The sequence below is a fragment of the Acanthaster planci genome, linkage group LG05 (genome assembly GCF_054643075.1).
Source record: "Acanthaster planci isolate LZ-2023a linkage group LG05, COTS_SCS, whole genome shotgun sequence".
NCBI classification, from domain to species: domain Eukaryota; kingdom Metazoa; phylum Echinodermata; class Asteroidea; order Valvatida; family Acanthasteridae; genus Acanthaster; species Acanthaster planci.
The window spans coordinates 9,849,732-9,862,569 of NC_141781.1; the positions used below are offsets into that span (position 1 = coordinate 9,849,732).

General features: G+C 42.0%; 3 protein-coding genes across 4 annotated transcripts; all 3 read right to left on the minus strand.

Moving 5' to 3' along the window:
• Positions 1 to 422: 422 nt before the first annotated feature.
• LOC110987116 (uncharacterized) lies at positions 423 to 4,857 on the minus strand. 2 transcript variants are annotated; one of them, XM_022249563.2, is made up of 2 exons: positions 3,330 to 4,857; positions 423 to 2,474 (listed from the first exon to the last, which is right to left on the minus strand). In XM_022249563.2, the coding sequence occupies exons 1-2, from the start codon at positions 3,373 to 3,375 to the stop codon at positions 1,789 to 1,791; spliced, it is 732 nt and encodes a 243-aa protein (XP_022105255.1). In that variant the 5' UTR covers positions 3,376 to 4,857; the 3' UTR covers positions 423 to 1,788. The 2 variants fall into 2 exon arrangements, with proteins under 2 accessions (XP_022105255.1, XP_022105256.1); XM_022249564.2 differs by having other exon boundaries at positions 428 to 2,471.
• A 560-nt stretch (positions 4,858 to 5,417) lies between these two features.
• On the minus strand, positions 5,418 to 6,996 carry LOC110987109 (uncharacterized). The gene is made up of 2 exons (XM_022249555.2): positions 6,804 to 6,996; positions 5,418 to 6,298 (listed from the first exon to the last, which is right to left on the minus strand). The coding sequence occupies exons 1-2, from the start codon at positions 6,850 to 6,852 to the stop codon at positions 5,931 to 5,933; spliced, it is 417 nt and encodes a 138-aa protein (XP_022105247.1). The 5' UTR covers positions 6,853 to 6,996; the 3' UTR covers positions 5,418 to 5,930.
• Positions 6,997 to 9,993: 2,997 nt separating this feature from the next.
• LOC147799060 (uncharacterized) lies at positions 9,994 to 11,572 on the minus strand. Its single transcript, XM_087137444.1, has 2 exons — positions 11,380 to 11,572; positions 9,994 to 10,874 (listed from the first exon to the last, which is right to left on the minus strand). Exons 1-2 carry the CDS (start codon positions 11,426 to 11,428, stop codon positions 10,507 to 10,509), a joined length of 417 nt encoding a protein of 138 aa, XP_086993570.1. The 5' UTR covers positions 11,429 to 11,572; the 3' UTR covers positions 9,994 to 10,506.
• Between the last annotated feature and the right edge of the window lie 1,266 nt (positions 11,573 to 12,838).

Here is a 12,838-nt window from a genome sequence, read left to right on the forward strand (position 1 = left end):
AAATAGGTTAGGCAGAATACGACATGACACATCGGTGATATTATTCTACAATAATTACTGTAACTAGTTGAAAGTAAGATTAATTTGGGCCTACATTTCTACACTTGTCTTGTGGAGTACTGTACGCCCGTCCAAAACTTCATATTAGTCTCTTCAAACTGTCGTGACTATGGGTGGTACATGGTCACTAGGCTTTAGCTGAACATTGCTATAATGTACCTTGCGAGGCGATTTATTTTGGGTCATGATGAATGTCCCGATGAGGCCAAATTACGAGGTCACATGCTGCGGTATATCAGTTAGCCACGAGTCAGTTTTAAGCTTGAGAGCAACCGATTAATGTTGAAATACTGCATAAGTAAAATTAAGGCTAAGTACCAACGGAACGTGGGCAACATTCACACGAGCAATAATTGCATCACATAAATTGATCAGGGACAGCCCTTACTGACTTATTTCATAACGTATGATCGCAATATCCGTCTGTCTAAAATCAAGAATAGCCTCATGATGTCGCAGTGCTGCGAATGTGACACAGGGCCGGCTGATGGCAATCATGACATTGATGACATTTGCTATTTCAGAGTTTGAAGAACAGATCACATGGCGAAAATGTTCCTGACAATAAGCCTGAGAACTGAGGTCTTTAATTTCACGTGAACATTGCATAAAGACACTGTTGCTTAACCTCGTGATTCGGGGCAAGCTTTTGCTCGCTGCGGAGAGCACATCATCATACATAAACAAAAGTAAAGTCGGTTAAATTAGTTTTATTAAAATGGTCGAAATCTATTTCTTGAAAGAATTACTACACCAAAAATTCGATGTAGGAAAAGAAAAATCCAGCACATATCTCTTTGAGTAAATTATTCTTTGTAAAAAAATCGATAAAGAGTCCATAGCAGTAGATAAAATCCTGGTTCGGCACACGTTTGAAACGTTGCACCCAACGCCGAATTCGGATTTATTTATATTCGTACACGGGACAACGTGCACACTGGGGCGATGCATCTGGGACATCTTTAGTTCATCCCTTAACACTGCGAATTAACAGACCAACCTCAATTGTAAACAGCCCTTCCAGTGAAGCTTTCGAAATTATTCGGAAATTACTGTTCCCAGGTACATGTAATTACAAACTCGGCCATTGCCAGTTTTGCTTCTGTCAACAAAAGCCAAAGTTTACACTGTATATCTTTTAAAAACTTTTTTATTTACTTTATTTTACATGCTTGTAACTGGCATACAACGAAAAGAACTGTCGTACATCTTGAAATTTGGATGTTTTTCCAGTTAGTGATATATTCATCACAAAACCAGGTAAGTTTAAAAAATGATGCTCAAGCATATTATAATAACCCAATTACTAAACACAAGCCTTTCTCTTAAATTAAGTATGTACATGGAAGCAAAAGACCTGATTATATTCAGAAAACATGAATATTTAAACATTTTTACACTATACATTTTTTGAACTTTTTTACTTGAGTTAGTTATACACTTTTATTGACATAAATTCAAAAGATTCCCTTAAAAAAAGTTAGTAAAATGGGAATTGTCAAATAAATTGATTACAAAAGGCGGACTTATTATTGGATAATTAAATTTCATGTGGATAGACTTCAAATGGAAAGGGCAGGCCTAAGTCCCCGGATAGTATAGGTCTGCTTTTGGTCAACAACATCCACCAACTTTTTTTTCATTCATCCACCAACTTCATATCATTATTTTTCCAAGTCGATGTCACCAGTCCAAAATTGTTATGATTGTTCTCATTCTACCAGCTTCTCAAGAGATCCTTACTCTGGTTGACACGAAATAAGCCACGCCTCCCACTGCCAGAACTACGACTATTCCTCCAATCACGACCACTGTCAGGAGCGCCCCCAGTGGCACACCAAGTCGGTTCCGGAGGATGGGTTTCTCCTTGTCCTCTGACATGGCCGCAATGTTGTTGTTGATCTTTGGCGGCGGCAAGGGCCGCACGGGATTGGGGATCAGCCGACGGCCGGCATTGTCTGGCTGCTCTCCGGCCCGCCTCGGGATGGACCCACCGAAGCCCCCGTCGCCTCGCCGGGGTGTCGTGGGGGGCAACACGGGGGGCATCGTGGCGGACTGAGGTGACGGAGGAGGACTTGGGGCTTCTGTCTCGGGACCACCACCCCCACCCGGAGTGTCCGGACCAGGAGTGAGATCGGTCCCCTGTCCGGGGTTGGGATCAACCACCGGTGGGCCCGGAGGACCGCCCCCTGCACTGCCGCCTACACTGGAACTAGACCCCACGCTACCGAGCCCTCCCTCCTCCTCCGAGCTTGATCCCGCCCCTCCCTGAGCCCATCCGAAAGTCTGGACCACGACCTCGGAGCTGTCGTCTTCCAGGCTGACAGCTCCGTAGACGCGCCTCGCGTTGGGATGTTCGTTGTCCAGGCTGAAGGGTAGTGAGTCAACCACAGGTGGCTGGACCGTAATTGCTACTTAAGAGAGACGACGGGAGTTAATCTCTTAAATCGATGCGAAAATGTTTTGAACAGGATACAATGCCCGGAGCTTGTAAGAGGAATAACAAAGTTAGCTTCTGAGTATGATAAATCCCTGATCCGATAATAGTTAAGAAAACAATACGGAAAGATGTTTCAACAAGCCCCTCCCACAAACATAAAGCACAGAAATAAAATCAATTAAATAATTGTGCAAACAGCCCGGAATTGACCTAAAACGGGAATTCTATGCAAACGTCATAGATAATTTGTTGAAGTTCTACCACAAAAGGTGCTACCTAGTGTCACAATTGTGTCCTTTCTCCACCCAACCTAATCCCAATCCACAGCCCCACTCCAACCTTATTCCATGTTATAGGATATCCAGCGTTCACAGAATCTTAGAATCTTTCGATTATTTTCCCCAAGCGTCTGACAAAAATCGGTCTTTTATCTCTTTGTGCAGCTTCATGTCACAACAGCACAAACTTCAAGACCAGCACTCATTAAGATTTGGGATGTTTCCCTTAATTTTGTGCTTTATTCATCCTGTCCTCGATTTTGGCTTTATAATGAGACAGCGTTACAAGGAGTCATGACTTTTAACAAATGGAAATTCCAAAAGTAACAAATCACATGCACATGAATTCTCGCACGTCAAATTTCTTTTTAAATGTCGCTTTCTAAATATCAAGAGATGCTAAACAAGTTCAGAAAGCCATCGCATTCAAAACAAAGTAAACAGTTCACCTTTGTTGCCGATCTCTTTGGATCTTTTTGTAAGAGGTAAAAGTACCACCTACACACTTTTCATTAATAATTAACACTTTTGCAAGGGTTGAAGCCACTTACCTATCACGGCGAAGCAAAGCAAACTGACTGATAACTTTGCCGCCATCTTGAAATAAACAAGACGCAGTCGCTTCGGCTAATATCTCGAATCGAATGTCTTCAAACTATCCTCGAAAGCCTATGCTGAGTATTACGGAGCTGGCCCCTTTGTCGGGCGCATAGACTTGATGCCAACTCGACACTTCCCATCAACCGTTTCGGTGGTTAAGGACGGATAAGTAGTCTGTCTCCTGGCTGCTTCTCGGGACGCAGAATACATCGGGGTCGTGATTGGCTGTTAACGACCGCGCGCCACAGCAGTCGCATCTGGGGTCGAAATACGAACTCAATTCCACGTACAAAACTGGGCCGAAGGAGCCATATCTTGTTAACAGAGTAGTTTCTCCGCCATTTCAAGTCCCGATACTACAAACTATACTTTGACCCTTTCCTGTTTCTTTCGAGTATCTTTCTGAGAAGTTCATGTTTTCGTGGGGGATCCCCCACTAAAGTCCCGAAAGTTTTAAGTTGCCAGACTTTCATGTACTGTGTCAGCTGCGGGCAGTGGCGTCAAGATTTGTCGTAGTAAAACAACGGCATGACTAGCTAACGAAACGAATGAGGGGAAGTAGGCATATTTTTACTTCGATTGAAGGGGAAGGAAACACACAACTGTTTGACCAACGAAAACTTTAGTTAATGTCTAGCTTCGTAGGCCTTTCTTCCCCTAAACAGTTGAATGCGGCAGAAACCCCCCTCTCCGCAAAGCTCATTCAGATGTATTGTAAAATCTAACAAACAATATCGCCATTAAAGATTATAACCCCGCTGCAGCTGTGGAATCCTCTAATTTTATTTCTCATTAACCACATCCTCCGAACTGGAGTCCTCGGTATATGCTAAGCAAGCGATATCAGCTTTAATTTACAGTTCCCGAGCGAAACTCCCTCGAGTCTTTCAGTTTCGATATGATGCCGGATCCAACGAAACAAATGGATTACGCCAAGGGGCGGGGCTTAGGAATTAAGGGAGGAGGAGGGGTGCATGGGGATGCAGACCACTAATTAGAGTGAGACTTTCTGGCCGGCTCATTAGCATCAAAAGTGCCCCCACAGTATGTTTTGAAAAAGGAGATTGTTTGGCCCCCCCTAAAGGTGAGATTGTGTAAATCGTTGCCAGGATCAACTCCCTGGGCTTTTTTTCCATATGACTTTAGAGCAGAATGACTGAAAAATACCGTTGAAAAATAGTCTTAAGTGCCAGAGAAAGCTGAGGGTTGCCACTTGAAAATGGCTACAATCAGACTTCGGAAAATCATTTTTCGGGGGTGATTTGTTTTGTGGGAATGATTAAAAATGTAATTGGTTAACCCATAACAAAATTGAAAAGAAATTGAAAGATTAGGGACCAGACAATAATTTCATTTGTGTTTCTGAAATCTCAGGGATGTTGGCATGCATGTTATTGGGCCCTGAACAGTGCTGATTTTACACTTTTTCCAATGGGGCTTGAAGTAATGGACTCTACCCATGGGGCGGTTAATGCTCTCATTTCCTCCCGGAGCAGTAAACGTCATTCTGTGAGATTTTTATGGGTTGGTACGGGAATTTCCCCGAATGTTCCACGAGAAATAATCAGGATCGGTGGGATCCTGGCCGGATGACCGGGACGACATTGTTGGTCCCGTGTAGGGTGGGTTGACTCCATGAAACCTGCACAAGTGTTGCTGTGTGCGTCATACGGCCATGGGTGGCCGTCGTAATCTTTGTCTTCCTCTGCATTGTGGAAAAAAAGTGAATAATATTCCCAACAAACTGAACAAATTTGTTTCATACGGAAGAGGTCCAATAATTAATGGAGGCTTGTAAAGCAGTTGGAAATATATTTCCGTGCTAGTTTTACAATATATTGAAACTATTTTTTTGGGATGAAGGTTTTTATTCTAAGATTTCCCCATCATTTTTAATAAAATATTTTCTTCACGAAAAGCATTATGAAAGTTATTCTTTTCCATCAATAGATGGAAAGAGACGACGCTATAATAGTAAGAGAGAAAGTACTTAACATAGCAGATACCACCTTCAAAAATGCTGCTGATGAAGACTCGGGTTTGGAATACCAATATTTTATTTATTAAATTATCACAACAAATAAATCGTAACTACAGAAATGGCATTACACATTTCAGTCAGGCAGAAACAAATTCATCGCGAGTCCATCGCAAGACACGGTAACACACATGTAGGCCTACGCGGACTGATAATAGTTTACAGCATTAATAAAGGACGGATTAGTGACGAGAAATTTGAGTCGCCAAATCCACATCATTCGAAAATTTTGCCCTGAAAAAAAATCGAACATTGTATGCATATTCAAATTTACTATACTACTCAGAACTACTGTATTGTTCTAATGGAATCTTCTAGGAGCCGGTCCGGTTAGTTTTGCTCGTGCAACGTCTTTATAGGGGGATATTATTGTGGCCCTTTTGTGAGCTTATGCTGTCAGTATTCCCTCCTGATTTGCTCTTTTAATTCTTGATGTAAAAGTAGAGTCACTCATAAAGTGTGTCTGGTTTGGTTCAAGTCCATCTAAAAACTTGTTCAGCTCCTGATTTGGCAGCTATATATCGCCTCGTCTAGTTGTAGTAATAGTGGTAAACCGCCCAGTTACTTCAGCAGTGGTCATGTCTTCTGTTGGGGGCGTAGTCAACCGATCTGTTTGGGAGGTAGTCGTGGCTTGGGCAGTCGTTTGCATGTCGGTGGAAGCACCTCGAGGCGTTGTTAGTGTCGTAGGCGGGGGTTGCGTCACACAGGGCCGCTCATCGCTGTCGTCGTCATCTCCGCTGTTGTTGCACTCCTCGGAGCTGTCGTCCAGGAGGGCTTGGCCAGAGTCTGAGTCGTCGTCCCGTCTGACGCGATTGCTGGTATGTCTGACGGGGCGCTGGTCGCGCAAGGGCCTGGATTCCGACCTCAGAGGCATCACCAGAGCTTTGGAAGATATCAGGATAAGTGTACCAATAAATCATAAAAAAGGTCAAAACAAACATGGAAAACAAAACTAGAATTTTGAAGCTTGGGGAAAAGTGCACAAGAGTCTGATATTATGTCATTTAATTTGATATCTAAGCAGAATGCAATGCCACCAGAAATGAAAATACCAAAAAAATAAAGCCAAACAAGAAAAAATGAAAATACAACATAGTGACAAAATAGATTTACTGGGGATTTGATTTGTGTCTCAGTAAGAAGAAGCAGAGGAATTTCTTCTCCCTTTTTATAATAAAGGAAACAAAACTGTCCTTTATTCTCTGAAGAGAAATGATCGCATTCATGAGTGTTACGTTTATTTCATGAAAATGTTTTTAAAAAAACGGTTTGTTTGTGTAAAGATTTTTCTGAACTTTTCCCGCAAATTAACAGATAAGCTATAGCGAGACAATGTTGAGAATGAGGTTGACATGAAGAAGGACATTAAATTCAAAATCTCACTCACCTAACACCGTAACGAGAAGAAGTACAGTTATACGCTGGGAAGGCGTCATAATGGATGACTACACGCTTTGTGTTCGCAGTGTTGTTTAAAAGATGTACCCGATCTTTCCAACCGATAACCAAGCAGTAAGGAGCACTGACGTACGCAAATACCAGAGCTGCTGATGTGAGGTTCAAACAGCAACCCGTTTCGGGCTTTTTATGCCTAGCTTTATGCACAGGAAAAAGCATATGGTAAAGAAATTAAACGGGAGCTACGTAAACCCAACCGGAACACTATGATTTTGCGGAATGCCGGAAACGTTACAGGATACCTGCGTTGCACACATGAAGGTGATCCGCTGTTAAAAATTACATCACTGATTTTTTACTGGTTCAAAGTGAACTTCCCAATCTGGCCAACAAAATGTCACCTCTGTCAATGTACTTTGTAGGCTTTCATCTTTTATTTTTTTCTTTTTATCTTCCATGTTCACTTGCAATGTCGCTCCCTGAAGCAAAGGAAACTCTGGCAAAGTATTTTAAAGAATATTTTCGGAGAAATGAAGCCCACCAAGCTTGATGGTTTGGCTATGGAACATCAGCAGGGTCCTAACACCACAACTTAGAAGGGGCATGAGTATCACAGGGGAGGGGCGCTGCCCCCACATACTGGAAAAAAATAATAAGGGGAAAAGACAAGAAAAGAGAAAGGAAAGAACCCCTCCCCCTAAAAGAAGAGGAAAGGAGATGTCAGTCACCGATTTTGCTTGAATATACCTAGGAATGGGTATCGAGCATGGTTTGTCGGTTTACTTTTGGGTATCGAGCATGGTTTGTCGGTTTACTTTTGAAAACAACAACACAACTGAAAAAAATCCTTGAAACACTTAGGAGAAGGTGTTTTGCGTCTTATTCCCGCTTTTTTTTTCCAGCGGGAACGTTTTGAAGGTTTCTTTTTACATCAATTTAGACTGAAGTCTGTAGAAATGGTGTGGATTCAAAAGCGTCGGAAATGCAGCGTAAATCGAAACCAAGGATGCCCCGTAATGTTGCGGTAAGGGAAACCACTAAAGCCGAATTTTGTGTTATGCACGGTCTGGTTCAGTCACAGATCAGGGTCTAGTCTCTATCTCAAGCCTAAAACCGTTAAGCGCAATATATTCTTGGCTAACCAATCTTGGGCGAGATATTAGTAGACGCGTTTCAAGACATGCAAGTTAATAGTGTCCCTTATATTCCAGGGAGGGGAAAGGGGCAAATCAAAAATAGAAATAATGACACTGTAATTATATACTTTGACAAAACTGCTGACTAGCAAAATTGCGGGGAGAATCAAATACCGATGGCTCAAAAACGGGGGAGGGGGGCAGTGCTCCCCAGGTGCCCCCACTGAAATTTATACAGGCTACCTTCTGAAGGCAAAAGAAAATCACTCTAAAAGAGGAGCCATAATTACAAAGGACAACTATTTTTCGAGTTGTTTTATGGCTCCTTGGCAGAGTGGAAATTTCACTCTTTTGGAGTGGTTTTCACCCTTTTTAGAGTAGTTTTTACAGTGTCACAAGACCAACACTGCACCTCTCGTCTGAATTCAAGTCACAAGCTTTTCAAATGAACTGCAACAAAAGCACTCCTTTGTCATTGTTCACTCTATAACTCATGTCTGGTCTTGTGCATGGTTTTGTGTCTGGTGTTGTGATGGTCTCGACTGCAAGACTGGGTTTTTACTATCTTTAGAGTGGTTTTAACTCTTTTTGATTGGTTTTATTAATAACTCACTCTTATTAACTTTTTAGTTAATGTCTAGCTTCGTAGGCCTTTCTTCCCCTAAACAGTTGAATGCGGCAGAAACCCCCCTCTCCGCAAAGCTCATTCAGATGTATTGTAAAATCTAACAAACAATATCGCCATTAAAGATTATAACCCCGCTGCAGCTGTGGAATCCTCTAATTTTATTTCTCATTAACCACATCCTCCGAACTGGAGTCCTCGGTATATGCTAAGCAAGCGATATCAGCTTTAATTTACAGTTCCCGAGCGAAACTCCCTCGAGTCTTTCAGTTTCGATATGATGCCGGATCCAACGAAACAAATGGATTACGCCAAGGGGCGGGGCTTAGGAATTAAGGGAGGAGGAGGGGTGCATGGGGATGCAGACCACTAATTAGAGTGAGACTTTCTGGCCGGCTCATTAGCATCAAAAGTGCCCCCACAGTATGTTTTGAAAAAGGAGATTGTTTGGCCCCCCCTAAAGGTGAGATTGTGTAAATCGTTGCCAGGATCAACTCCCTGGGCTTTTTTTCCATATGACTTTAGAGCAGAATGACTGAAAAATACCGTTGAAAAATAGTCTTAAGTGCCAGAGAAAGCTGAGGGTTGCCACTTGAAAATGGCTACAATCAGACTTCGGAAAATCATTTTTCGGGGGTGATTTGTTTTGTGGGAATGATTAAAAATGTAATTGGTTAACCCATAACAAAATTGAAAAGAAATTGAAAGATTAGGGACCAGACAATAATTTCATTTGTGTTTCTGAAATCTCAGGGATGTTGGCATGCATGTTATTGGGCCCTGAACAGTGCTGATTTTACACTTTTTCCAATGGGGCTTGAAGTAATGGACTCTACCCATGGGGCGGTTAATGCTCTCATTTCCTGCCGGAGCAGTAAACGTCATTCTGTGAGATTTTTATGGGTTGGTACGGGAATTTCCCCGAATGTTCCACGAGAAATAATCAGGATCGGTGGGATCCTGGCCGGATGACCGGGACGACATTGTTGGTCCCGTGTAGGGTGGGTTGACTCCATGAAACCTGCACAAGTGTTGCTGTGTGCGTCATACGGCCATGGGTGGCCGTCGTAATCTTTGTCTTCCTCTGCATTGTGGAAAAAAAGTGAATAATATTCCCAACAAACTGAACAAATTTGTTTCATACGGAAGAGGTCCAATAATTAATGGAGGCTTGTAAAGCAGTTGGAAATATATTTCCGTGCTAGTTTTACAATATATTGAAACTATTTTTTTGGGATGAAGGTTTTTATTCTAAGATTTCCCCATCATTTTTAATAAAATATTTTCTTCACGAAAAGCATTATGAAAGTTATTCTTTTCCATCAATAGATGGAAAGAGACGACGCTATAATAGTAAGAGAGAAAGTACTTAACATAGCAGATACCACCTTCAAAAATGCTGCTGATGAAGACTCGGGTTTGGAATACCAATATTTTATTTATTAAATTATCACAACAAATAAATCGTAACTACAGAAATGGCATTACACATTTCAGTCAGGCAGAAACAAATTCATCGCGAGTCCATCGCAAGACACGGTAACACACATGTAGGCCTACGCGGACTGATAATAGTTTACAGCATTAATAAAGGACGGATTAGTGACGAGAAATTTGAGTCGCCAAATCCACATCATTCGAAAATTTTGCCCTGAAAAAAAATCGAACATTGTATGCATATTCAAATTTACTATACTACTCAGAACTACTGTATTGTTCTAATGGAATCTTCTAGGAGCCGGTCCGGTTAGTTTTGCTCGTGCAACGTCTTTATAGGGGGATATTATTGTGGCCCTTTTGTGAGCTTATGCTGTCAGTATTCCCTCCTGATTTGCTCTTTTAATTCTTGATGTAAAAGTAGAGTCACTCATAAAGTGTGTCTGGTTTGGTTCAAGTCCATCTAAAAACTTGTTCAGCTCCTGATTTGGCAGCTATATATCGCCTCGTCTAGTTGTAGTAATAGTGGTAAACCGCCCAGTTACTTCAGCAGTGGTCATGTCTTCTGTTGGGGGCGTAGTCAACCGATCTGTTTGGGAGGTAGTCGTGGCTTGGGCAGTCGTTTGCATGTCGGTGGAAGCACCTCGAGGCGTTGTTAGTGTCGTAGGCGGGGGTTGCGTCACACAGGGCCGCTCATCGCTGTCGTCGTCATCTCCGCTGTTGTTGCACTCCTCGGAGCTGTCGTCCAGGAGGGCTTGGCCAGAGTCTGAGTCGTCGTCCCGTCTGACGCGATTGCTGGTATGTCTGACGGGGCGCTGGTCGCGCAAGGGCCTGGATTCCGACCTCAGAGGCATCACCAGAGCTTTGGAAGATATCAGGATAAGTGTACCAATAAATCATAAAAAAGGTCAAAACAAACATGGAAAACAAAACTAGAATTTTGAAGCTTGGGGAAAAGTGCACAAGAGTCTGATATTATGTCATTTAATTTGATATCTAAGCAGAATGCAATGCCACCAGAAATGAAAATACCAAAAAAATAAAGCCAAACAAGAAAAAATGAAAATACAACATAGTGACAAAATAGATTTACTGGGGATTTGATTTGTGTCTCAGTAAGAAGAAGCAGAGGAATTTCTTCTCCCTTTTTATAATAAAGGAAACAAAACTGTCCTTTATTCTCTGAAGAGAAATGATCGCATTCATGAGTGTTACGTTTATTTCATGAAAATGTTTTTAAAAAAACGGTTTGTTTGTGTAAAGATTTTTCTGAACTTTTCCCGCAAATTAACAGATAAGCTATAGCGAGACAATGTTGAGAATGAGGTTGACATGAAGAAGGACATTAAATTCAAAATCTCACTCACCTAACACCGTAACGAGAAGAAGTACAGTTATACGCTGGGAAGGCGTCATAATGGATGACTACACGCTTTGTGTTCGCAGTGTTGTTTAAAAGATGTACCCGATCTTTCCAACCGATAACCAAGCAGTAAGGAGCACTGACGTACGCAAATACCAGAGCTGCTGATGTGAGGTTCAAACAGCAACCCGTTTCGGGCTTTTTATGCCTAGCTTTATGCACAGGAAAAAGCATATGGTAAAGAAATTAAACGGGAGCTACGTAAACCCAACCGGAACACTATGATTTTGCGGAATGCCGGAAACGTTACAGGATACCTGCGTTGCACACATGAAGGTGATCCGCTGTTAAAAATTACATCACTGATTTTTTACTGGTTCAAAGTGAACTTCCCAATCTGGCCAACAAAATGTCACCTCTTTCAATGTACTTTGTAGGCTTTCATCTTTTATTTTTTTCTTTTTATCTTCCATGTTCACTTGCAATGTCGCTTCCTGAAGCAAAGGAAACCCTGGCAAAGTATTTTAAAGAATATTTTCGGAGAAATGAAGCCCACCAAGCTTGATAGTTTGGCTATGGAACATCAGCAGGGTCCTAACACCACAACTTAGAAGGGGCATGAGTATCACAGGCGAGGGGCGCTGCCCCCACATACTGGAAAAAATAATAAGGGGAAAAGACAAGAAAAGAGAAAGGAAAGAACCCCTCCCCCTAAAAGAAGAGGAAAGGAGATGTCAGTCACCGATTTTGCTTGAATATACCTAGGAATGGGTATCGAGCATGGTTTGTCGGTTTACTTTTGGGTATCGAGCATGGTTTGTCGGTTTACTTTTGAAAACAACAACACAACTGAAAAAAATCCTTGAAACACTTAGGAGAAGGGGTTTTGCGTCTTATTCCCGCTTTTTTTTCCAGCGGGAACGTTTTGAAGGTTTCTTTTTACATCAATTTAGACTGAAGTCTGTAGAAATGGTGTGGATTCAAAAGCGTCGGAAATGCAGCGTAAATCGAAACCAAGGATGCCCCGTAATGGTGCGGTAAGGGAAACCACTAAAGCCGAATTTTGTGTTATGCACGGTCTGGTTCAGTCGCAGATCAGGGTCTAGTCTCTATCTCAAGCCTAAAACCGTTAAGCGCAATATATTCTTGGCTAACCAATCTTAGGCAAGATATTAGTAGACGCGTTTCAAGACATGCGAGTTAATAGTGTCCCTTATATTCCAGGGAGGGGGAAGGGGCAAATCAAAAATAGAAATAATGACACTGTAATTATATACTTTGACAAAACTGCTGACTAGCAAAATTGCGGGAAGAATCAAATACCGATGGCTCAAAAACGGGGAGGGGGGCAGTGCTCACCAGGTGCCCCCACTGAAATTTATACAGGCTACCTTCTGAAGGCAAAAGAAAATCACTCTAAAAGAGGAGCCATAATTACAAAGGACAACTATTTTTCGAGTTGT